Consider the following 25,587-nt stretch of genomic DNA (forward strand, 5'->3'; position numbering starts at 1 on the left):
TCGTGCGACTCGGCCAACATTGTCTACCTCATACGCTGCAGGAAAGGATGTCCTGAAGCGTGGTACATTGGCGAGACCATGCAGACGCTGCGACAACGAATGAACGGACATCGCGCGACAATCACCAGGCAGGCATGTTCCCTTCCAGTTTGGGAACACTTCATCAGTCAAGGGCATTCAGCCTCTGATCTCCAGGTAAGCGTTCCCAAAGGCGGCCTTCAGGACGCGCGACAACGCAGAATCGCCGAGCAGAAACTTATAGCCAAGTTCCGCACACATGAGTGCGGCCTCAACCGGGACCTGGGATTCATGTCGCATTACATTCATCCCCCACCATCTGGCCTGCGAAATCCTACCAACTGTCCTGGCTTGACACAATTCACACCTCTTTAACCTGGGGTTACCCCTAATCTCTGGATCTGTAAAGACTTAATTACCTGCAAATGCTCGCATTCTAAGCATTGTCTTGCATATTTGAATTTGTTCATATATATGTTCTGGAACATACCTCTTCATTCACCTGAGGAAGGAGCAGTGCTCCGAAAGCTAGTGTTTGAAACAAACCTGTTGGACTTTAACCTGGTGTTGTAAGACTTCTTACTGTGCTCACCCCGGCATCTTCCCATCATTCTTAAGATTGGAATCCATCCATAGAATTCATAGAATCCCTACATTGCAGAAGGAGGCCATTTGACTCTTTGAGTCTGCACCAACCCTCTGAAAGAGCACACTGCCTAGGCCCACACCCCTGTCCTATGCCCATAACCTCACGCTTGATCATGGACAATCCACCTAAGCTGCACATCTTTGGACTGTGGGAAGAAAAACTAGAGCACCTGGAGAAAGCGCAGACATGTGGAGAACATGCAAACTCCACAAGGCCAGAATTGAACCCAGGTCACGAGCGCCTGTGAGGGCAGCAGTGCTAAGTACTGTGCCACCTGTCGCCATCTGGGATGGCCACTTACAAAGGATCCCGGGAAATATGGCCATCTGCAAAGGACCATGGGAAATATGGTCAACCCAGGACTCAGACGCTCAGAGCTTATGTATATTGGCAACTCAGATAGCTAGATGCTATCGAAACCCCCAGCTACTTTACATTCTAATGGCCCATTTCCCCAGAGCAAAAGACCTGTACTCCGGTAACAGATACAGAAACAGATTCATCGGCGCCACTCCCTTTGCTCAGGGAACCCAAAACGTCAAGGTCAATGACCGCTCAGGACACGCCCTGCCATCAAGGCACCCGCCCCTTTATTGGCCAAAATCAAAGGCAGTAATCGAAGCCTGCCGAATTATTGGGTCCAAAGCTAAGGACCGCCCAAAAGAGCGCGAAACCCCAGAAGGATAAAGAGCGACACTGCCATATGTTCAGTCTCTCTTGGCCCCGGCGCTCGGTCTCCCTTGGCCCCAACCTACGCCTACAACCAAGTGCAGCATCACGACCAGAAGACAAGTTCAAGACCAATGATCGCCACCAGACGGATGAGCCCAGGTAGAAACAAAGTCACTTCTCCAGACCCAGCCACGCAAGATCGGAACAAAGGCCTTGTTCCTCTGCATAAAGCCGGGTGCCTGAGGTTAAGTACAGGTTGTTGTAGTGTTAGGTGTAATTTAGCTTGTAGTGTTTTATGTTGCATGTCGAAGTAATTCTTGTGTGTAAATAAACTATCATTGAACTTGAACTAACTAACTGGTTGTTTGGTCTTTGATCGATATCTGGTAAAACCTTGTGGTGATATCATTTGATACCTGGCGACTCTGAAAAGCAATATCATCATTAATAACTATCATATCAGTATCCAGTTAAAAAGAGCAACATTATTGGCATCTCCGGTGCGAATTAGCAACACACCCCAGTGGAGGACTCAGCCAAGATCAGGATCTTGGATACTTAGATCGCTAATTGCAGCGGGTGAAATGGAGAGAGAGAGAGAAGGCCACTACAAGGAATGCTGGGACTATGTGCTTGGTATGCAGCCTTCACATGACTTATTTTCCATCTCCCTAACCCCACTTCTCCCCCCCCCCCCTACCCTTATGTTAGCTAAAGAAAGAAAAGCCAGCAACAGAAATCCAGCGATTTCCAGCACATATCATACCTCAGTGTCTGTATTTGAAATAAATATTTAACCATTGATAACATTGGAAACTTAAAGTTCATTCACAGCTTGTTTTCAACTAATTCAGCAAGGCACACAATTTTACTTGTTGAATTTTATACTTGTGCGGATTTCCATGAGTCTGCATTATTATAGTAAGTCTGAGTAGTTCGACTTGTACAAGTTATTGTTCCAAAATGTGCAACACAAAAGTGTAATGCTGAGATGTGATGCAAGAAGTGTTTCTGCAGAGTATTGTAGTGATAGCAAAATAGATTAGAGGTTCGGATCAGCTTTTGAAATTGGTTTCCTGTCATGAACAACAAATCCGTGCTCTCGATTGAGAAAATTCATGTTGGTTGATCTGGCAATTTTGCTGATCAGATAGAAATTTTGAAGGCTTTGATGCATCTTTTCCTTGGGGCCCCATGATGGAAAATACAATTGGTTGGGCTACATGAAAAAACAAGACCTTTATTGTATTATTTCATATTTTGCCATTTACACAGCTGTAAGAATTGAGTTGGGTGCTTGGTAAATTATAATATAGGAAAGAAACTAACTGCTTCAGAACTAATTTGACTGTTTTTAATTTTTTTCAGAGGTACCTAGTGAATAGCAGATTGGCATTTATTATGAAGCAGCTGATATCTTAAAATGTCAGAATAAAATTCGAGCAGTTTATAAACTTTCCAAATTTTACGATGCATTACACACTTGAACACATTTCTGGCCATTTTTATTCTATATTCAATGCAGTCCTCCATTTATTTTCTGCTTCAAAGCATTTATTTTGGACCTCATCTTCCATTACCACGGGCACTTTTTTCTAAGATTCAACCTTATGACCATTATGGCTTAGAATCAGGTGACAGGAAGAGCAAAACTTTATAAGATTAGGACACTGACAAGGGAGTTCTCCTGGAAACTAATAATTGTGGTCCACCTGGAAGACAGGGAGAAAGTTTTAGTGAGAAATATTGGGCTGTCTTTCACTAGGTTATGTCTTTCCTTCATATATAACATATTGGATAATAGATGGCTGGCAGTCCATTACAAGGCAGCAATTCAATCAAGTGAATCTCAAAACATCATGAACCATGAAATACTGCCTTCAACTAACTGCTGCTTATTGTTATTATTTGTGATTGTCTATGGATTAATTCTTCACTTTCTAGGCACAGTAGAGGCTGTGATGCAAATGGGAGGTTAGTAAAGACAATAGAGATGTGAGAACTCTGGATATCACCTGGATGTCATTCAAACATCATAATATATTATTCTGAGTTGAAAGAAGAGACAAATAAGAATAGGAAACAATATGCTATACTTTATTATAAACAGCCACCAAGTGCATTTTCCACATCTAATTTGTTTGTATCTTGAATAGGAAATCTGACATCCTCACCCGGCCTACATATGACTCCAGATTAACTCTTAACTGGCCGAGCAAGCCACTCAATTCAATGGCACTTGGGGATGGGCAATAAATGCTGGCCCAGCCAGTGATGCCCTCATCCCCTGAACAAAGAAAAAAACAAAGTTGTGAGTGGGCACAACATTTGGAAGATGGAGTATAATGTGGGAATATGCTATGTCCATTTTTCAGGAAGAATACAAAAGCAATATATTATTTAAAGGGAGAGGGATTGCAGAGCTCTGCGGTACAGAGGGATCTGGGGTTCTGGTACATGAATCACAAAAGGTTGGTATGAGGTAATTAGGAAGGCAAGTGGAATGGTGTTGTTTATTGTAAGGAAAATCAAGTATAAAAGTATAGAGATTTTTCTCTCAGTTGTACAGGGTGCTGGGGTTACCCCATCTGGAGTACTGTGTACAGTTTTAGTTTCCTTACTTAAAAAAGGATATAATTGCATTGGATGCAGTTCACGTGACTGATTCCTGGGATGAAGAGGTTGCCACAGGAAGGCAGAAGCATTATCAGAGACCCCTCCCACCCAGGCATTGCCTTCTTCCAGACCCTTCCATCAGGCAGAAGGTACAGAAGTCTGAAGACCTGCATATGCAGACATAGGAACAGCTTCTTTCACACAGCTACAAGACTCCTCAAAGAAACCCCCTGGGACTGATCTGTTCCTTGTAAGACGCCCTATGATGCTTGCTCGTTTATTTGCTTTGTTTGGCCCCTTGTTCCGCACTGTAACCAATCACTGTTTGCCGATGTTCCATTTGTCAATGTTCTCTGTTGATTATTCTTTAATCTACTATGTACGTACTGTGTACGTTCCCTCGGCCACAGATAAATACTTTTCACTGTACTTGTATATGTGACAATAAATCAAATCAAATCTTACTATTGTACAGGTTGGGCCTGTTGGTTGTCTTATTGTTGTACAGGTTGGGCCTGTATCCATTGGGGTTTATAAGAATGAGAGGTTATCTTTTGAAACATAAGATCCAGAGGGACTTGACGCGTGGATGCAGAGATGATGTTTTCCCATGTGGGCAAGAAGAGAAATCGGGACATAGTTTAAAAATAGGGGCCTCCTATTTAAGATAGTTGTTAGTATATGGAATCCTCTTCCCAGGGCTGGGTCAGGTAGATCCTTGATGAACAAGTGAATCTTAAGTGCTTCGAGAGGTTGGTCATGAGACGCATCAACTCCAAACTCCCAGAATGCCTTGATCCACTGCAAAGAACAAAGAACAAAGAAATGTACAGCACAGCAATAGGCCCTTCGGCCCTCCAAGCCCGTGCCGACCATGCTGCCCGACTAAACTACAATCTTCTACACTTCCTGGGTCCGTATCCCTCTATTCCCATCCTATTCATGTATTTGTCAAGATGCCCCTTAAATGTCCCTATCGTCCCTGCTTCCACTATCTCCTCCGGTAGCGAGTTCCAGGCACCCACTACCCTCTGCGTAAAAAACTTGCCTCGTACATCTACTCTAAACCTTGCCCCTCTCACCTTAAACCTATGCCCCCTAGTAATTGACCCCTCTACCCTGGGGAAAAGCCTCTGACTATCCACTCTGTCTATGCCCCTCATAATTTTGTATACCTCTATCAGGTCTCCCCTCAACCTCCTTCGTTCCAGTGAGAACAAACCGAGTTTATTCAATCGCTCCTCATAGCTAATGCCCTCCATACCAGGCAACATTCTGGTAAATCTCTTCTGCACCCTCTCTAAAGCCTCCACATCCTTCTGGTAGTGTGGCGACCAGAATTGAACACTATACTCCAAGTGTGGCCTAACTAAGGTTCTATACAGCTGCAACATGACTTGCCAATTCTTATACTCAATGCCCCGGCCAATGAAGGCAAGCATGCCGTATGCCTTCTTGACTACCTTCTCCACCTGTGTTGCCCCATTCAATGACCTGTGGACCTGTACTCCTAGATCTCTTTGACTTTCAATACTCTTGAGGGTTCTACCATTCACTGTATATTCCCTACCTGCATTAGACCTTCCAAAATGCATTACCTCACATTTGTCCGGATTAAACTCCATCTGCCATGTCTCCGCCCAAGTCTCCAGACAATCTACATCCTGCTGTATCCTCAGACAGTCCTCATCGCTATCCGCAATTCCACCAACCTTTGTGTCGTCTGCAAACTTACTAATCAGACCAGTTACATTTTCCTCCAAATCATTTATATATACTACAAATAGCAAAGGTCCCAGCACTGATCCCTGTGGAACACCACTGGTCACAGCCCTCCAATTAGAAAAGCATCCCTCCATTGCTACTCTCTGCCTTCTATGGCCTAGCCAGTTCTGTATCCACCTTGCCAGCTCACCCCTGATCCCGTGTGACTTCACCTTTTGTACTAGTCTACCATGAGGGACCTTGTCAAAGGCCTTACTGAAGTCCATATAGACAACATCTACTGCCCTACCTGCATCAATCATCTTAGTGACCGCCTCGAAAAACTCTATCAAGTTAGTGAGACACGACCTCCCCTTCACAAAACCGTGCTGCCTCTCACTAATACGTCCATTTGCTTCCAAATGGGAGTAGATCCTGTCTCGAAGAATTCTCTCCAGTAATTTCCCTACCACTGAAGTAAGGCTCACCGGCCTGTAGTTCCCGGGATTATCCTTGCTACCCTTCTTAAACAGAGGAACAAGATTGGCTATTCTCCAGTCCTCCGGGACATCCCCTGAAGACAGCGAGGATCCAAAGGATGCAAGGATCCAGAGGATGCAATACGCATACCGCCACAACCAGTCCACAGCAGACGCCATATTCCTGACCGTACGCTCATCCTTGGAGCATCTCGACAACAAGGATTTCTATTCAGACTCCTATTCATTGACTACAGCTCCGGCTTCAACACCATAATCCCAGCCAAGCTCATATTAAAAAAAATCCAAAACCTAGGCGCTGTTGTGCTTTCTTGGTCGTCGTGCTAACGTGGGTGACGAGGACAGATTGTTGGTGATGTGCACACCTCGGAATTTGAAGTTGTCAACCATTTCCACTTCGGCACCGTTGATGCAGATAGCGGCGTGTACGATACTTTGCTTCCTGAATGACTGGCTCCTTAGTTTTGCTGAAATTGAGGGAGAGACTGTTGTCGTTACACCACGCCACGAGTTTCTCTATCTCCCTCCTGTACTCTAACTGATCGTTGTTTGCGATCCGACCCACTACGGTCGTGTCATCAGCCAACCTGTAGATAGAGTTGGAGCCAAACTTTGCCACGCAGTCGTGTGTGTGTATAGGGAGTACCGTAGGGAGCTAAGTACATAGCCTTGTGGGGCCCCGATATTGAGGGCTATCGTGGAGAAATTGTTGTTTATCCTTACCGATTGTGGTTGTGTGTCAGGAAGTCAAGGATCCAGCTCCAGAGGGAGAAGCCGAGTCCTAGGTCTGGTCTGTATGCAGAACAATACTTTTCACTGTACCTCGCTACACGTGACAAATTAAATCCAATCCAATAAGGTTACAGGGAATGGACAATAAAGTAAAATTAAGGGCACAACCGGATCAACCATGATCTTATCAAATGTCGGAACAGACTCAAGGGGCTAAATGGCCAACTGCTGCTGTTAATTTGCATGTGCGTAAATCAACTATATTGAACAGTTTCTGAGAGTACTGTTATCACAAATTTCACTAATACCTGAATGTATGTGTAGAACAAAGCAGAGGCAATTAGGTTATTTCTGAGCTATCCCAACAGGCAAAAGAAGGCAGAGTGAGAAAATGGTTCACTAACGTGAGCCACCTGCACTGGTTTTCCATCTTGACTTAGCACCCTGTTTCCTCATTAGCGCAGAATTCACTCCAAAGGGGCCATCCTTTCCCTTTGAGATATTTCATGATCTCATCTTCCCAAACGGGACACTGTCCTACTCTACTGGTCGCTGCGACCTCGAATTCCTGGGGGTTCATAAGGCGTTCCATTGCCTTCATTGCCATTTTCGCTATCTAGGTTCTCTACTGAATTTGGAACGGGGGTGATAAAGTGGTGATGTAAACACGGGTACGGCTTACGCTAATTTCCGGCCTACAAAACTCATGACAGTTTTACGCAACAAAATCTCTCCGGTTTACCTTATATCCCTGTTAGTACGCATGCATTAACACACTTCCGAATCTCGGAAGCTTGATCAGTACTGTTCTTACGCTTGTGGTTTTTCTGTTTCCAATTGGATTCTCAATTCAAATTTGGGTTCTCTCGGAGTGGTTAGGCCACTTCTAAGTCGAGTCCCAGCGGAGTCGCCAGTAAATGTTGCTAACTTGCTGTTGTCTCTTAATTTGGCTCTGTTTAATTACATTTGCTCAAGAGTCGCCAGGTTTCTTTTGACACCGCCACAAGGTTCAAAACCGAATACTGATCAAAGACTCGATACACCAGTTAGTAAGTTCAAAAGTAATGCTCATTTATTTACACACAGTCAAATCTACTCATGCATAAAACTCCACAACCTAAACTATTACTATTACCAAAAACATATACTTAGCTTCGGGTGCCCACTCAGTCAGAGGAACAATGGCCGTTGCTCGGTTCTGAGGCTGCTGGGTTGAGCTGTTTACAGGATCGCAACTGGGAGCGTCTATCTCGTAGCGTGCATTGACTTGGAACTTACTTGGTCTGGAGCAGCTTTGGCGGGTCTCTCCTCACTGAGAGCCAAGGCAAAGAGAGCGATTCTCTCTTGGGGAATCCTTTTTACACCCAAAAGGGCTTTGCGTGCTTTTGGGCGGGCCTTGAACTTTGCCCCAATTAATCGTTCCTATCCATTTTCCTCCAATAGCATGTCCTGGTGGCCGTTGGTCTGCTTTGTTTTAGTCTCCTCTGGCGCCGGGATGTCTGTGTTAGTATTGTTTACCTAAATGTTGCCTTTTGTTCCCGGGGATGGCTCATTCGTATGTAGATGGTTCTGCAGTACCGGTGCTGTCTGAGAGCTACAGCTCTAATCAACAGACAGACCTTGTACCTGCTTGCTTTTTCGGTATTGTCCAATTCTCCCTGCATTCTTTACAAGTGTCCATTTTGTAATCGGGACGTGGCCATCCCAGGTGGCTACATTCGGCTTGTGGTCCCTTCCGCCCACCCCCTGCCCCCCCCCCCTTGTGTCCTCCTCCCGCAACTTTGGCTGTGTTTGCCTTGTGATCAGGGAGGAGGGGTGCCCCTTCCCCATCGTTACCTTTTTGTGACTTTCTAGCCTTTCCTCTTTTTTTATCCTCCCTCCCCCCGGGTTGCACATTCCTCTGGTTCCCCCTCTATCTTTGTTTCCCCTTGTCTTTCCTCTTTTTCTTTCTGTCTCTCCCATTTTCCGATCTTACTCTTCGTTGATGGCCTCGAACAGGTTTTGGAACAGGCCGACGGACTGCCTCCATGCATCTAGGAAGCCTTCCTACGACCCTCGGATGGCATACTTGATCTTCTCCAAGTGGAGAAATTCCGAAAGGTTAGCAAGCCAGTCTGCAGCCGTGGGTGGTATTGCTGATCGCCAGCCGAGCAGGATTCTCCGGCATGCGATCAGGGAAGCGAAAGCGAGGGCGTCAGGCCTCTTCCCCATGTGTAGCTCTGGCTGCTCCGATACCCCGAAGGTTGCCACAATTGGGCATGGCTTCACCCTCACTCCCACAACCTTGGACATGGTCTCGGAGAAGGCTGTCCAGAACACAGCAAGTTTGGGACAAGCCCAAAACATGTGGGTGTGGTTGACCGGTCCCTCTGGCACCGTTCACATTTGTCCTCCACCTCCAGGAAGAACTTGCTCATTCGGGTTAAAAGAACATAAGGACTAGGAGCAGGTGTAGGCCATCTGGCCCTTCGAGCCTGCTCCGCCATTCAGTGAGATCATGGCTGATCTTTTGTGGACTCAGCTCCACTTTCCCACCCGGACACCATAACCCTTTATTCCTTTATTCTTCAAAAAACTATCTATTTTTATTCTGAAAACATTAATGAAGGAGCTTCAACTGCTTCACTGGACAGGGAATTCCATAGATTCACAATCCTTTGGGTGAAAAAGTTCTTCCTGAGTTCAGTCCTAAATCTACTTCCCCTTATTTTGAGGCTATGCCCTCTAGTTCTGCTTTCACCCGCAAGTGGAAACAACCTGCCCGCATCTATCCTGGTTCTGGTCAGGTGCGCTCTGTGCACTAGAGAGGATTCTGAGGGATAAGATATACAGGCATTTGGAAAGACAGGGTTTGATTCGGAGTAGTCAGCATGGCTTTGTGCGTGGGAGATCATGCCTTACAAATTTGTTAGACTTCTTTGATGAAGTGACCAGGAAGTTTGATGAGGGCAGGGCAGTAGATGTAGTCTATATGAACTTCAGTAAGGCCTCAGATAAAGTTTCACATGTTAGACTGCTCTGGGAGGTTAGATCACATGGAATCCAGGGAGGGCTGGAAAATTGGACATACAATTGGCTTGATGGTTGGAAGCAGAGGGTAATGGTGGAAGGATGCTTGTCTGACTGGAGGCCAGTGGCTTGTGGTGTGCCTCAAGGGTCAGTGCTGGGTTCATTGCTGTTCGTTATCTAGCTGGGGAAGTGGACTGAGAAATGGCAAATGGAGCAATAGAGTCATAGAGGTATACAGCATGGAAACAGGCCCTTCGGCCCAACTTGTCCATGCCGCCTAGTTTTTAACCACTAAGCTAATCCCAATTGCCTGCATTTGGTCCATATCCCTCTGTACCCATCTAACCATATAACTGTCTAAATCTTGAGTCGTGCCTTGTGGACAGGCTTTGGCAAGTCAGGAGGTGAGATACTCACCTGGCTGGGGCTGGTCAAGTTCAGTTTCTGGTCAGTCGTGACCCCCCCGCCCCCCCAAAATGTTGATTGTGGGAGATTCAGCAATGGTAATACCATTGAATGTCAAGGCGAAATGCTTGGATTATCTGTTGTTGGAGATGGTTATTATCTTGCATTTACGTGGCGGGAATGTGACTTGCCACTTATCAGCTCAATTCTGAATATCATCCAGATCTTGGTGCATATGTGAAGAGTTGTGAATAATGCTGAACATAGCGCAATTATCAGCAAACATCCCCATTCTTGACCTTATTATGGAGGGACGGTCATTGATGAAGCAGCTGCAGATGGTTGGGCCTAGGACACAACCCTGTGAGAATCCTGCAATGATGTCTTAGAACTGGGATAATTGACTTCCAACAACCATGACCATTCCCCCCCCCCCCCCCCACATTGCTATCAAGGGCAGTCTCTCACCACTTAAGTTCAGCTCTTTTGTCCATGCTTGAACTTTAATCAGATCGGAAGCTGAGTGGTCCTGCCAGAATCCAAATGAGCATTTCATTGCATTGAAGTCACGCCTAACTAAATCTAGAAGCTCTGTAACTGATTTTTTTTTTTCCCTTTCAAGCCGTAAGACCATAAGACATACGAGCAGAATTAGCCCATTTGTCCCATTGCGTGTGCTCCGTCATTCAATCATGGCTGATATTTTCTCATCCCAATTCTCCTGCCTTCTCCCGATAACCTCTGATTCCCTTATTAATCAAAAACCTATCCATCTCTGTCTTAAAGACACTCAATGATTTGGCATCCACAGCCTTCTGCGGCCAAGGGTTCCACAGATTCACCATCCTCTGGCTGAAGAAATTCCTCCTCATTTCAGATGAAGGTTCGTACCTTCAGCCTGAGGCTGTGGCCTCTTGATTCTTGTTTTCCTCACTAGTGGAAATGTCCTCTCCACGTCCACTCTATCCAGGCCTCGCAGTATCCTGTAAATTTCAATCAGGTCCCCCCTCATCCTTCTAAACTCCAATGAGTACAGACCCAGAGTCCTCAACCGCTCCTCATATGGCAAGCTCTTCATTCCAGGGATAATTCTTGTGGACCTCTGGACCCTTTCCAAGGCCAGCACATTCTTCCTTAAATACAGGGCCCATAACTGCTCACAATGTTCCAAACGCTCATAATGCTCCAGAGCCTTATACAGCCTCAACAGTATATCCCTGCTCTTGTATTCTAGCCCTCTTGACATGAATGCTGACATTGCATTTGCCTTCCTAACTGCTGACTGAACCTGCACGTTTAGCTTACGAGAATCTTGAACTAGGACTTTGTGCTTTTGATTTCCTAAGCCTTTTCCCATTTAGAAAATAGTCTGTGCCTCTAATCTTCCGACCAAAGTGCATAACCTCACACTTTTCCGCATTATATTCCATCTGCCTACTTTGCCCACTCTCCTCATCTGTGCAAGTCCTTCTGCAGCCCCCCTCCCTCAATACTACCTATGCCTCTGCATATCTTTGTATCATCTGCAAACTCAGCAACAGTGCCCTCAGTTCCAAAGTATTACTACTTTGAGCTTGATCATATTTTGCTATTAGATAAATGTTATGCGATTGATTGATTTATTGTCACATGTACCGAAGTACAGTGAAAAGCATTTTTCTGCGGCCAAGGGAACGTACACAGTACATACACAGTAGACAAAAAGAATAATCGGCAAAGTACATCGACAAGTAGTGATTGGTTACAGTGTGGAACTAAGGCCTTTCCCCGGCACTGTATGGATTGGACCAAGAGTGGAGCAGTGAAAAAAGTAATTCTGGTGCAGCGAAAAGTGCGAGGGAGGAAAGTCAAGATGGCGGCGGGTGGAGACCAGGCAGCGTGGGCGCAAGAGCAGCAGGGGTTTCTCAAGTGCTGCTTCACGGAATTGAAAGCAGAGCTGCTAGAGCCAATGAAGGCTTCGATCGACAAGCTGGTCGAGACCCAGAAGGCGATCCGGGAGGTGCGGCAGAAGGCCTTGGAGAATGAGGACGAGATATTGGGCCTGGCGATGAAGGTGGAGGCGCACGAGGCGCTGCATAAGAAATGGCAGGAGAAGTTTGAGGACATGGAGAATCGGTCGAGGAGGAAGAATCTGCGGATTCTGGGTCTCCCAGAGGGAGCGGAGGGGCCGGATGCTGGAGCATATCTGGTCACGATGCTGAACACGTTGATGGGCGCGGGTGCCTTCCCGAGGCCCCTGGAGCTGGATGGGGCCCACCAAGTCCTGGCGAGGAGGCCCAAGTCTAATGAGCCGCCGCAGGCGGTATTGGTGCGGTTCCACCGCTTGGTGGACAGGGACTGTGTCCTAAGATGGGCAAAAAAGGAGCGGAGCAGCAGGTGGGAGAATGCAGAGGTCCTTATATACCAGGACTGGAGCGCGGAGGTGGCCAAGAAGAGGGCCGGGGTACAATCGGGCTAAGGCGGTTCTGCATCGGAAGCGGGAGAAATTCGGGATTCTGCAGCCGGCGCGACTGTGGGTCACTTTTAAGGACCGGCACTATTACTTTGAGACAACGGAGGAGGCGTGGACCTTTATTCAGGCCGGAAAGTTGGACACGGTCTGAGGGTCGGTTGTGAGGGGAGGTCGCAGGGGGCTACTGTGGTTATTGTGCTTTGGGGCATGTTCTATTCTGTTCTGTATTGTTTCCTTGGGTGCTGGGTGGGGTAGGGTGAAATGGTTCGAAGTGGGGGTTTTGTGAGAGTGTGGGCGTCGGTGGTTGGAAGGATGGGGCACCGTTGAGGGGAGGGGAGAAGGGAGGCCCGAGGTGGTGGAGCTGGGATTAGGCTGCAAAAGGGAGCTGCGCCAGAGAGGGCAGGGCCGGTCTGATGGAAAGTGCGGGCTTTTTCCCGCGCTAGGGAAGGAAGGGGGCAGGGCTGGGGGGGGAAGGGCGGTGTTGGAGAGGAGCGCCCGCTGATGGACAGGAGGGCGGGGGATGACTACCACACTGGGGGATCGATGGAGGGGCGGGAGTGGCCGGGGTCAGCCGGAGTCAGCTGACTTACTGGAGTGCTATAGGGGGAGCAACGCAGCTAGGGGGGGACCTAGCTGTGAGGGGGGGGGAGGGGGGAACTGGGTTGCTGCTGCATTGGCCAAAGGTGAGCTGGAGCTCGGAGAGAGAGTCGGGGCGGGGGACCGCCATTGGGGGGAATGGAGAGTGTGGGACGCGCGGGCACATGGCTGGCCTAGAAAAGGGGATGGCTAATCGGCGAGGGGGGGGGGTGGGATGGGAAGCCCCTTGATCCGGCTGATAACTTGGTATGTGAGAGGCCTGAACGGGCCGATCAAGAGGGCCCGTGTGTTCACGCACCTGAAGGGACTGAAGGCAGATGTGGTTGTGCTCCAGGAGACGCATTTGAGGGTGGCAGATCAGGTTAGGCTGAGAAAGGGGTGGATAGGGCAGGTTTTCCACTCGGGGTTGGACGCAAAGAATCGAGGGGTGGCAATTTTGGTGGGGAAGCGGGTGTCGTTTGAGGCGCTGAACATCGTGGCAGACAATGGAGGTAGGTATGTGATGGTGACGGCAGGGGGTGCGGATGGTATTAGTGAATGTATGTGCCCCGAATTGGGACGATGCCGGATTTATGCGGTGCATGTTGGGCCGGATCCCGGACCTGGAGGCAGGGAGCTTGATAATGGGGGGGGGGACTTCAACATGGTACTGAATCCAGCATTGGACCGCTCCAGGTCCAGGACGGGTAAGAGGCCGGCGGCAGCCAAGGTGCTGAGGGGGTTTATGGACCAGACAGTAGGAGTGGACCCATGGAGGTTTGCCAGGCCGGGGGCCAGGGAATTATTTTTTTTTCCCCCACGTCCATAAAGCCCCTCAGGCCAATCTCTCTTCTCAACATGGACGCGGAGCTGTTTTGTTAAAGGAAAACCCGGATAGACTTCTTCGTTATGAGCAGGGCACTAATTCCGAGGGTGGAGGGCACGGAGTATTCGGCCATAGCCATCTCAGACCATGCCCCACATTGGGTGGAGCTGGAGTTAGGGGAGGAGAGGGACCAGCGCCCGCTGTGGAGCCTGGATGTGGGCTTGCTGGCGGATGAAGAGGTGAGCGGGCGGATCCGGGGGTGCATTGAAAGCTATCTAGAGGCTAACGATAATGGGGAGGTGCAGGTGGGGGTGGTCTGGGAGGCGCTGAAGGTGGTGATTAGGGTAGAGCAAATCTCCAATAGGGCCCACAAAGAAAAGAAGGAAAGGAGAGAGAAAGAGAGATTGGTGGGGGAGATTTTAAGGGTGGCTAGGAGGTATGCAGAGGTCGCCGAGGAGGAACTACTCAAGGAGCGACGAAGCCTCCAGGCTGAGTTTGACCTGTTGACCACCAAGAAGGCAGAGGTGCAGTGGAGGAAAGCGCAAGGGGCGGTGTATGAGTACGGGGAGAAGGCTAGCCGGATGTTGGCACAGCAGCTTCGGAAGCGGGAGGCAGCGAGGGAGATTGGGGGAGTTAGGGACAAAGGGGGGAACATGGTGCGGAGTGCGGTGGGAATAAATGGGGTATTTAGAGACTTTTATGAGAGGCTGTATAGGTCTGAGCCCCCGACGGAGGAGGAGGGGGAATACGTCGATTTTTGGATCAACTGAGGTTCCCGAGGGTGGAGGAGAAGCAGGTGGCTGGGCTTGGGGCACCGGTAGGGCTGGAGGAGCTGACTAAGGGGCTGGGGAGTATGCAGGCGGGGAAGGCACCGGGGCCAGATGGGTTCCTGGTGGAATTTTACCGGAAGTACATGGACCTGCTGGGCCCTCTATTAGTGAGGACTTTCAGTGAGGCGAGGGAGGGGGGGGGGCCCTACCGCTGACGATGTCCAGGGCGCTGATCTCGCTGATCTTGAAGCGGGACAAGGACCCATTACAGTGTGGGACGTATAGGCCAATCTCTCTTCTCAACGTGGACGCGGAGCTGTTAGCGAGGGTGTTGGCTACAGAATTGAGGACTGTGTCCCGGGGGTGATTCACGAGGACCAGACGGGTTTTGTTAAGGGAAGGCAGCTGAATACCAATGTGCGGAGGCTCCTTAACGTAATCATGATGCCTACAGTAGAGGGGGAGGCGGAGATAGTGGTGGCAATGGACGCGGAGATGGCCTTCAATATCAATAGGGTGGAGTGGGGGTACCTCTGGGAAGTGTTGAGGAAGTTTGGGTTCGGGGAGGGGTTCATTAGTTGGGTTAGGCTACTTTACGAAGCCCCGGTGGCGTGTATGGCCACGAATCGGAGAAGGCCGGAATACTTTCGGCTGTACCGGGGGACGAGGCAGGGGTGCCGCCCATCCCCCTTGCTATTTGCATTGGCAATTGAGCTTTTGGCTATGGCTCTAAGGGAGTCCAGGAACTGGAGGGGGCTGGTCCGGGGGGAGGAGGAACACCCGGTTTCGTTGTATGCCGTTGACCTGTTACTGTATGTGGTGGACCCAGTGGGGGGGATGCCGGAGGTGATGAGGATCCTCAGGGAGTTTGGGGACTTTTCCTGGTGTCAGCTCAACCTGGGGAAGAGTGAGCTCTTCGTGGTACACCCAGGGGACCAGGGAAGGGGGATAGACGAGATTCCACTGAAGAGGGCGGAAAGGAGTTTTCGGTACCAGGGGATCCAGATGGCCAGGAGCTGGGGGGCCCGACACAAGCTCAACTTGACCAGGCTGGTGGAGCAGATGGAGGAGGAGTTGAAAAGATGGGATATGCTGCCACTCTCCTTGGCGGATAGGGTACAGTCGGTGAAGATGACGGTGCTCCCGAGGTTCCTTTTTATATTCCAGTGCCTCCCCATCCTGATCCCAAAGGCCTTTTTTAAGCGGGTCAGTAGGAGCATCATGGGATTCGTGTGGGCGAAAAAGACCCCGAGAGTGAGAAGGGTGTTTCTGGAGCGGAGTCGGGACAGAGGAGGGTTAGCGTTACCTAATCTGTGTGGTTATTACTGGGCTGCCAATGTGGCGATGATACGCAAGTTGGTAATGGAGGGGGAGGGGGCGGCGTGGAAGAGGCTGGCGATGGCGTCCTGTGTGGGCACGAGCCTGGGAGCGCTGGTGACCGCACCGCTGCCGTTCCCGCCAACTAGGTACACCACGAGTCCGGTGGTGGCGGCGACTTTGAAAATTTGGGGGCAGTGGAGGTGCCACAGGGGTGAGTTAGAGGCTTCAGTTTGGTCCCCGATCCGGGAGAACCATTGCTTTGTCCCGGGGAGAATGGATGGAGGGTTCCTGAGCTGGCACAGGGCAGGAATTAGAAGGATGGGGGACCTGTTTTTAGATGGGACGTTTGCGAGCCTTGGGGCGCTGGAGGGAAAATTCGGGCTTCCCCCCGAAAATGCCTTCAGGTACATGCAGTGAAAGGCATTTGTAAGACGGCTGGTGAGAGAGTTCCCGCTGCTTCCAGCACTCAGGATCCAGGATAGGGTGCTCTCGGGGGTGTGGGTTGGAGAGGGCAGGGTCTCGACGATCTACCAGGAGATGCAGGAGGAGGAGGAGACCTCGGTGGAGGAGCTAAAGGGTAAATGGCAGGAGGAGCTTGGGGAGGAGATAGACAAGGGTACGTGGGCTACTCCCTGGGTAGGGTTAATTCTTCCTCTTGCGCCAGGCTTAACCTGATACAATTCAAGGTTCTTCACAGAGCGCATATGACAGGGGCGAGGCTGAGCAGGTTCTTTGGGATGAAAGACGGGTGGGAGGTGCTCGGGGAGCCCAACAGATCATATCCATATGTTCTGGGCGTGCCCGGCGCTGGATGGGTTCTGGAGGGGTATTGCGAGGACAATGTCTAAGGTGGTGAACACCCAGGCTAAGCCGAGCTGGGGGTTAGCACTATTTGGGGTATCGGAGGAGCTGGGAGTGCAGGAGGCGAAAGAGGCCGGTATTGCCTTTCTGTCCCTGGTAGCCCTGGCGGAGGATTCTGCTACAGTGGAAGGATGCGGGGCCCCCGAGCGTGGAAGCCTGGATCAGCGACATGGCAGGGTTCATTAAATTAGAGAGGGTAAAATTTGCCTTCAGAGGGTCTGTGCAAGTGTTCTTCAGGCAGTGGCAACCGTTCCTAGACTTTCTAGCAGGGCGTTAGGAGGTGGTCAGCAGCAGCAGCAACCCGGTGGGGGGGGGTGTACTTTGTGTTTTCTACTGTGTTTATTATTGCTTAATGGGGGGTTTGTATATTGGGGGAACTTGTGATGTATTTGTAAGACATTTATTTATGTGTTCTTTGTTTTTCTTTTTTTTGTAAGGGGGGAGTTTGTTGAAAACATGTAATAATTTGAATAAAAATATTCCTTAAAAAAATGAATAGTGTTCTTACAGGGAACTGATCAGTCCGAGGGAGAGTCATTGTGGAGTCTAGTAACTGTGGGGAATGTTAGGCTGTTAACTTAATCTTGCTCATTACTCATTATTAAATATCATACGGCCTGCGCCTTTGTTAATAGAATCGCTACAGAAGGAGGCCATTCAGCCAATCGAGTCCGCACCGACCCTTTGAAAAAGCATCCTACCGAGGCCACCTCCACCTTTGTTCTGGGATATATTGTTGCTGAAAATTATCTTGAACACTTTTTTAAAAAAAACTCATTCCTTTCTGTTATGCTAGTCTACTTTGTGCAATCTATATGCAAGTGAAAATCCCCCAATAAAGCAACACTACATGTTTGTCTCATTTTTGCTGCTACCGCCATGCCTATACACAACTTCCACGAGAGTCTTAAATCCTTTTCTATTTCAACATTTTACCTATAAAGTCTCGAGTGTTTACTTATATCATCGAAGGTTACTCTTCCTCTCGGGCTGTTCTTCTCCCTCTACCATTTCATTTCATTTCATTCCTGTAACATTCATAACCTGACATATTTAGTTTGCAGGTCTAACCATCTTCTGCTTGAAATTTCTCCATCTTTTCTGATTACGGACCCATTTTGGGCAAATCAGTGTAAGAAAATCTACGACCATAATACTTCTGCATTTGCACAGCTATTAACCAGCATTAGCACTCATCACAAGCTCAAGAAGGCCAGAGACTACTGCAAACAGTAAGGCACCTGGCAAGAACTTGATAGGGAAAGTGTTTTTTGCTAACTCACAACACATGAATAGCAAGCTGACTCCCAGAACCAAGCTGATAGTTAATAAGGCCTATTTTCTCAGCAACTTATTTTATGGCTGTGAAACATGGACAACTTACAGCTATCATAAAAGAAGAATTTTCCATCCTCATCTGCGGCTCATTTATGGATACACCCGACAGGATAAAATCACAAATACAGCAGACATCTCGGAAGCAGAGCTCCTGAGTGTGTTAATACTCATTCAACAGAGGTGGCTTCATTGGCTCAGGCACATCCATTGGATGGAAGGTGATTGCATGCTGAAGGATTTTCTGTCAGCTGACGTAATCCGAGCCAGTCATCCATTGGGGCACCCAAAGTTCTGCTTCAAGGGTGCTTGCAAGTGTGACATCAAGCCCTAAACTTTGATTATTGCACCTGAGAATCAGTAGCTGACAATGGAGGAAAATGGCGATACCTCATATAGGCTTGCATGTACCACCACAATGGCAGTGGCTACACCAACTTGGTAACAGGTGCCAGCATGGAAAACAACAACCCACAACGACACTTGGAACTTCATGTGCTGCGTTTGTGGCAGAACCTGCCTCCTAATGATTGGCCTCTTCAGCCATTTGCAAAGGTGCGCCTTATAAAGACACCCCATCTGAAATGGATTGTATGCCGCATGTCGATCATCCCTTGTAGACAACTGTTAAATCATACAAGTTAGGTTTTGTTCTCTGCATTCCTGGTGTGATGACATCAGATGAACTTGATTGGAAGTAAGATGTGCAGTGCCTGAAATGGGGAGGAGGTTTTTTTTTGAGAAAGCAGGTTTAGGTCTAGATAACGAATGTTGACTGTGGAACACTTGTCCTATTTTTGTCACCCTGTCTCAAAATCAACTTAGTGCCAATTATAGCCAAATTATGACACGTTTTGTGCTCAAGTCTGTCAACCAGGAACCGTGTTGAGTATAAGCCCAACACCCAGGAAAAAGTGCAAACTTTTCATCCCCTCATTTGGACTAGATGTCGATCCAAAGGCTTGCTCCTCATGACTCTGCCCTCCTGACCCCACAAACACCAGTGGGGTCAGGAGCGGAGGCTGTGAGTGGGCACATTTTAAAAGTGCAGTGTGCTAACCTTCTGCACAATCCTGTCTATTGAAAGGAGTCTGAATTTCTGAATTGACAGCATTGTTCAATTGGTTTTTCTGATCTTTTACAGCAGAGATTTAAGATAAATTTTATTCATCTGCACTTACGAGGTAAAAGGCATGTAAAATGTTACAAAACAAATCAAGACAAATTCCCCATTGGTAATTATTTGGACTATCTACTTATCAAATTTGGTAGCTCATGTAGCCTTTTTATATCCAGAGAGTATTCAGTCATGCTGCTCTCCTTGGCAATACTTCTGAGCACAGTAATGAACTCCACATGGTAAACACATGAACTAGTTCAGCTTAAGTTTAATTACTGCGATAGCAGAATTTTGCTTCAACTTTTGCTCTGCACCCCATGTCTTCCATATGGGTGAACATGTAGCCAAATGGGCTTCTAAATTTTAGAATGTTGTTGTCCTGAGATTTCTGTCATGATGAAAATGTTAATAACCTATAAAGGCCTTCGAAAAAGTAGATTAAAAAAATAACTATTTGCAATCATATAGCATATCCAGGACCACCAGATATCCAAAAGCATTTTTACAGCCAGGAAAGTACTTTCAAAGTGTAATCACTATTATAATGTAGGAAATGTGGTAGCTAATTTTGCACAGAAAACTGCCACAAACAGCAGTGCGCGATTAAGGGATAAATATTGGTAAAGAGACCAGGGATAACTCCACTACTCTTTGAAATAATCCCACAGGATCTTTTGTATCGACATAGCCAGTCAGCTGGAGCCTCAGTTTGACAGGACCTTTACAGTGCAGAAGGAGGCCACTTTGGCCCATCAAGTTTACACTTGCTCTCTGAGAACTTTCTACTCAGGACAGCATGGTGGCGCAGTGGTTAGTGCTGCTGCCTCACGGCGCCGAGGGTCCTGCAGTCCTACAATCCTCCACCACTGTTCACACCCCCACCCAAAATATTCTCCGCTCACCATGATTCAAGCCTCATGTGCACCTCCGTTTCCTTCATTGCTCTCTTAAACACACCATAGAAATGCAAGTTGTTGCTATACAAGGAACAGGAAAGTGTCAGTGGTACAGGTGCAGAGGGTACATGAAGATGCCAGCTGGGAAAAGATTACTGTAGTGGGGTAAGTATAGTAGTAGGGGCTGGTTTAGCACAGTGGGCTAAACAGCTGGCTTGTAATGCAGAACAAGGCCAGCGTGGGTTCAATTCCCGTACCAGCCTCCCCGAGCAGGTGCCGGAATGTGGCGACTAGGGGCGTTTCACAGTAACTTCACTGAAGCCTACTTGTGACAATAAGCTATTATTATTATTATTATTATTTTAAGTGAGGCCATGGCAAGATCTGAAGAAAGGCAAGCATCTTAAAGCCAATTGCCTGGGAAATGGAGAACCTATGGAGCTTGCAGCATATGAGGTGACTGAGTGCCTGCAATGCATGAGTAAAAGAAAAAGGCAGTGGAAGTAGACAAAGTCAGAAATGCATTGAGCATAGAATATTATTTTTAAAATTGCATTTATATAGTGTCTTTCGTGATCCTCCAAAGTCCCAAAGCATTTTACAGCTAATGAAGACCTGTTGAAGTGTATCCAGTTTGCACAGAGCAAGCTCCTACAAACAACAATATGGTAGTGACCAGATAATCTATTTCATGAACATGCAGCAGGCCTGGCAGCCTATGTAGAAAATGAAGTAGCGTTACTGGCTGGAATGTTTTGAACAGGTAGCTCCAGCCTGGGTGAGAAGTCAGGGCTGAACACTCCTCCGCAGAGCCGGAAAACCACGTCCAGCTTTTATGGTCTTCAGACTATTAATTGCCTGAGGTCCTAAATTCCATTCCCCCACCCCTGGAAAGATGTCCTGCCTCCAAGAGCTTCTGACCAACCAGAAGGCTGACAATTCTCTAGTCTCAACAATGCCACCGGGAGTGGTGGGGTCACTGCTGGAGGAGGCTGGACACCAAGCGAAGTTTGTGCTGCTTTGCCGGGTCAATCAGGCTGCTCCCCTCCCCCTCCCTCGAAGGGTCGGGTAACGAGGGAAGGTGCCAATCACTGTTGGATGTGATGTATCTGTTGAACATGGCACCTCTGACCAGGAGGGACCCCCAGCCCCCATGCACAGGATAACCTCGCCATGTGGTGTGCTTCACTACTGTTAAAATACCAGTGGCAATGAGAGGACGCAATCTTGAGTCCAGAAAGCTGAGTGCCCAGTGAAAAGATGAGGTGCTGTTTCTCAGGCTTGCGCCATGCTTCATTGGAACATTTCAACTGGCTGAAGACAGAACGGTGGAGTAGAGTAAGGGGGAGAATTAAAATGGCAGGCAACTGGAACCTCAGCGTTATGCTTTAAGACTGAAAGGAGGTTTTCCGCAAAGTGGTCAGGCAGTCTGCATTTGGATCCCCGATGTAGAGGAGACCACATCACGTTCAGTAAATACAATATACTAAATTTAAAAATTACTGTAGATGTAAATTTTGCCTTCACTTAGCAGGAGTGTTTTGGGACCTTGGATGATGAGCCAGGAGGAGGTAAAAGAGCAGGTATTGCATAGAGAGATGGCACGGAAGTGATTGAGGAGTGGACCAGGGCAACCTCTCCTGATCTTATTTGAAACTGTGCCTTTTATGTCCAGCTGACAGGTTTAACGTCGCCACAAGATGACACATCCAACAGTGCAGTACTCCTTCAGTATTGCACTGCTGTGTCAGCTTTGTTTCTTTACTGAAGTCCTGGAACGGGATTTTTATTAATTTAAACCCACAATCTTGTGACTCACGAGGCAAGGGGTCTACCAACAGAGCCAAGGCTGACACTTGAACAGAATTGTTCAAGGCAGCAGAGAGAATGCAGAAAGAGTCAAGTCTTGCCATCATTGTTAGAATAACATATGCTTTTTTTTTCACAAACAAAGTGCCACAAGATCACATTCACAGAGCATTTTTAATTCTGGAAGCAGCTGCATTTTGTTCTGTCCCCTAATGTTTAGCACAACCTTAGCTTGAGTAAAAGGATTGCCGGATTATCTCACCCACGACTGAGAAAAGATGGCCGACAAATACATCTCGCCCACTTGCTCTCATTCTGTGCTCTCTGCATTCATAAGAACTAGGAGCAGGAGCAGGCCATCTGGCCCCTCGAGCCTGCTCCGCCATTCAATGATATCATGGCTGATCTTTTGTGGACTCAGCTCCACTTTCCAGCCCGAACACCTTAACCCTTAATCCCTTTATTCTTCAAAATACTATCTATCTTTATCTTAAAAACATTTAATGAAGGAGCCTTAACTGCTTCACGGGGCAAGGAATTCCATAGATTCACTACCCTTTGGGTGAAGAAGTTCCTCCTAAGCTCAGTCCTAAATCTACTTCCCCTTATTTTGAGGCTATGCCCCCTAGTTTCACCCACCAGTGGAAACAGCCTACCCTCATCTATCCTATCTATTTCCTTAATAATTTTATATGTTTCGAGAAGATCACCACCCCCCCCCCTCGCATTCTTCTAAATTCCAACGAGTACAGTCCCAGTCTACTCATCCTCTCCTCATAATCCAACCCCTTCAGATCTGGGATTAACCTAGTGAATCTCCTCTGCACACCTCCAGCGCCAGTACATCCTTTCTCAGGTAAGGAGACCAAAACTGAACACAATACTCCAAGTGTGGCCTCACTAACACCTTATACAATTGCAGTATAACCTCCCTCGTCTTAAACTCCATCCCTCTAGCAATGAAGGACAAAACTACATTTGCCTTCTTAATCACCTGTTGCACCTGTAAACCAACATTTTGCGACTCATGCACTAGCACACACAGGTCTCTCTGCACAGCAGCATGTTTTAATATTTTGTCATTTAAATAATAATCCCTTTTGCTGTTATTCCTACCAAAATGGATAAGCTCACATTTGTCAACATTCCATCTGCTAGACCCTAGCCCATTCACTTAACCAATCCAAATCCCTCTGCAGACTTCCAGTATCCTCTGCACTTTTTGCTTTACCACTCATCTTAGTGTTGTCTGCAAACTTGGACACATTGCACTTGGTCCCCAACTCCAAATCCTCTATGTATATTGTGAACAACACTGATCCCTGAGGGACACCACTAGCTACCGATTGCCAACCAGAGAAACACCCATTAATCCCCACTCTTTGCTTTCTATTAATTAACTAATCCTCTATCTATTCTACTACTTAACCCTTAATGCCATGCATCTTTATCTTATGCAGCAAACTTTTGTGTGGCACCTTGTCAAAAGCTTTCTGGAAATCCAGATATACCACATCCATTGGCTCCCCGTTATCTATTGCACTGGTAATGTCCTCAAAAAATTCCACTAAATTAGTTAGGCACGACCTGCCCTTTATGAACCCATGCTGCGTCTGCCCAATGGGACAATTTCCATTCAGATGCCTCGCTATTTCTTCCTTGATGATAGATTCCAGCATTTTCCCTACTACCGAAGTTAAGCTCACTGGCCTATAATTACCCTCTTTCTGCCTACCTCCTTTTTTAAACAGTGGTGTCATGTTTGCTCATTTCCAATCCGCCGGACCACCCCAGAGTCTAGTGAATTTTGGTAAATTTTCACTAGTGCATTTGTAATTTCCCTAGCCATCTCTTTTAGCACTCTGGGATGCATTCCATCAGGGCCAGGAGACTTGTCTACCTTTAGCCCCATTAGTTTGCCCATCACTACCTCCTTGGTGATAACAATCATCTCAAGGTCCTCACCTGTCATAGCCTCATTTCCATCAGTCACTGGCATGTTATGTGTGTCTTCCACTGTGAAGACCGACCCAAAAAACGTGTTCAGTTCCTCAGCCATTTCCTCATCTCCCATTATTAAATCTCCCATCTCATCCTCTAAAGGACCAATATTTACCTTAGCCACTCTTTTTTGTTTTATATATTTGTAGAAACTTTTACTATTTGTTTTTATATTCTGAGCAAGTTTACTCTCTTAATCTATCTCACTCTTCTTTATAGCTTTTTTAGTAGCTTTCTAAAGATTTCCCAGTCCTCTAATCTCCCACTAATTTTTGTCACTTTGTATGCTTTTTCCTTCAATTTTCCTTCAATGATACTCTCCCTTATTTCCTTGGATATCCATGGAGGATTTCCCCTCTTTCTACTGTCCTTCCTTTTTGTTGGTATAAACACCAGGTGAGAATGCACAGAGAAATTCCCATTGACACTGCTGCCTTGTTCTGTTCCATTGTAAACTTTAGCTTTGTTTTCTCATTAACAACAGCAAGACACCAAGCCTGAACCTGATGTTGTGCATAACATGGGCATGATGAGTAACTTGTCAACTTAAAGAAACGGGTGAATACGAGCAAAGATCATAACCTGAGATCCTCCGCCTAACGAGAGCGATGCAGTTTTGAGTGTCCTAACAATTATTTACATTTGCTTTATATTTTAATTCGACAAAATCAATGTTGTTCCCCTGCTGCTTGAGCTTAGAAAATGCACTGGTTTTGATTGAAGGCTTTTACAGCTGCTGTCAATAGCATTGCCCTTCCCATGGCAGGAATTCATTTTGCAGTGCAGAATATTTCCTAAGTTTTTCTTTTTCACCTTTCCTAAGTTGAAACACAGTATTACCATTAGGCTATTGCATTTAACAGCTCAGACAAAGCCAGTCAAAAAACTGTGGTGTATACTGCATGAAGGATGGGAGTCCCCCTGCTTTACTGTAAGAACTACAGAACCAGGCCAGCCAAACTCAAGTTAGTAAGTGATCCTGTGACAATGACCATTAGAAGTCAGCATTTTGTTACTATGCCATTGGGTCACGAACATTTGTGTACATTTACGTTTCAGACTTTTCATTGTCATTAAGCTGTGTTTATGTGTAAAAGAATAGCATTGATGAAAATGTGTAACCTGTAAAATGCATGTTTTTTTGCATACTTTTGGGTACTTTAAAGACGTAGTGATGTAAAAGGAATTCCTTTGTTCTTAAAAAGTTTCTTTTCTTTTATATAGGTTGACTTGGCTCGTTTTTCCTGGGTAGTTCTTCGTGGCAAATTCAGGTCTCTGCTCGCAGCAGAAGCTAGAGAAGATTTGTGACAGATGGG

The 25,587-nt window shown here is 47.1% G+C and overlaps 1 protein-coding gene across 5 annotated transcripts in view; it reads left to right on the top strand.

The window, feature by feature from the left end:
* Positions 1-25,587, top strand: part of gtdc1 (glycosyltransferase-like domain containing 1) — a 609,229-nt gene that overhangs the window by 581,306 nt on the left and 2,336 nt on the right. For all 5 annotated transcript variants that reach the window (XM_072471580.1, XM_072471570.1, XM_072471612.1 and 2 more), the window contains one exon: positions 25,496-25,587. This exon is cut by the window's right edge and continues 2,336 nt beyond it. In XM_072471580.1, coding sequence (XP_072327681.1) covers positions 25,496-25,579 — 84 coding nt within the window. In that variant the 3' untranslated portion in view covers positions 25,580-25,587. The remainder of the gene's footprint in view (positions 1-25,495) is intronic.

This window comes from Scyliorhinus torazame, chromosome 2 (genome assembly GCF_047496885.1).
Source record: "Scyliorhinus torazame isolate Kashiwa2021f chromosome 2, sScyTor2.1, whole genome shotgun sequence".
In the NCBI taxonomy this organism is placed as follows: domain Eukaryota; kingdom Metazoa; phylum Chordata; class Chondrichthyes; order Carcharhiniformes; family Scyliorhinidae; genus Scyliorhinus; species Scyliorhinus torazame.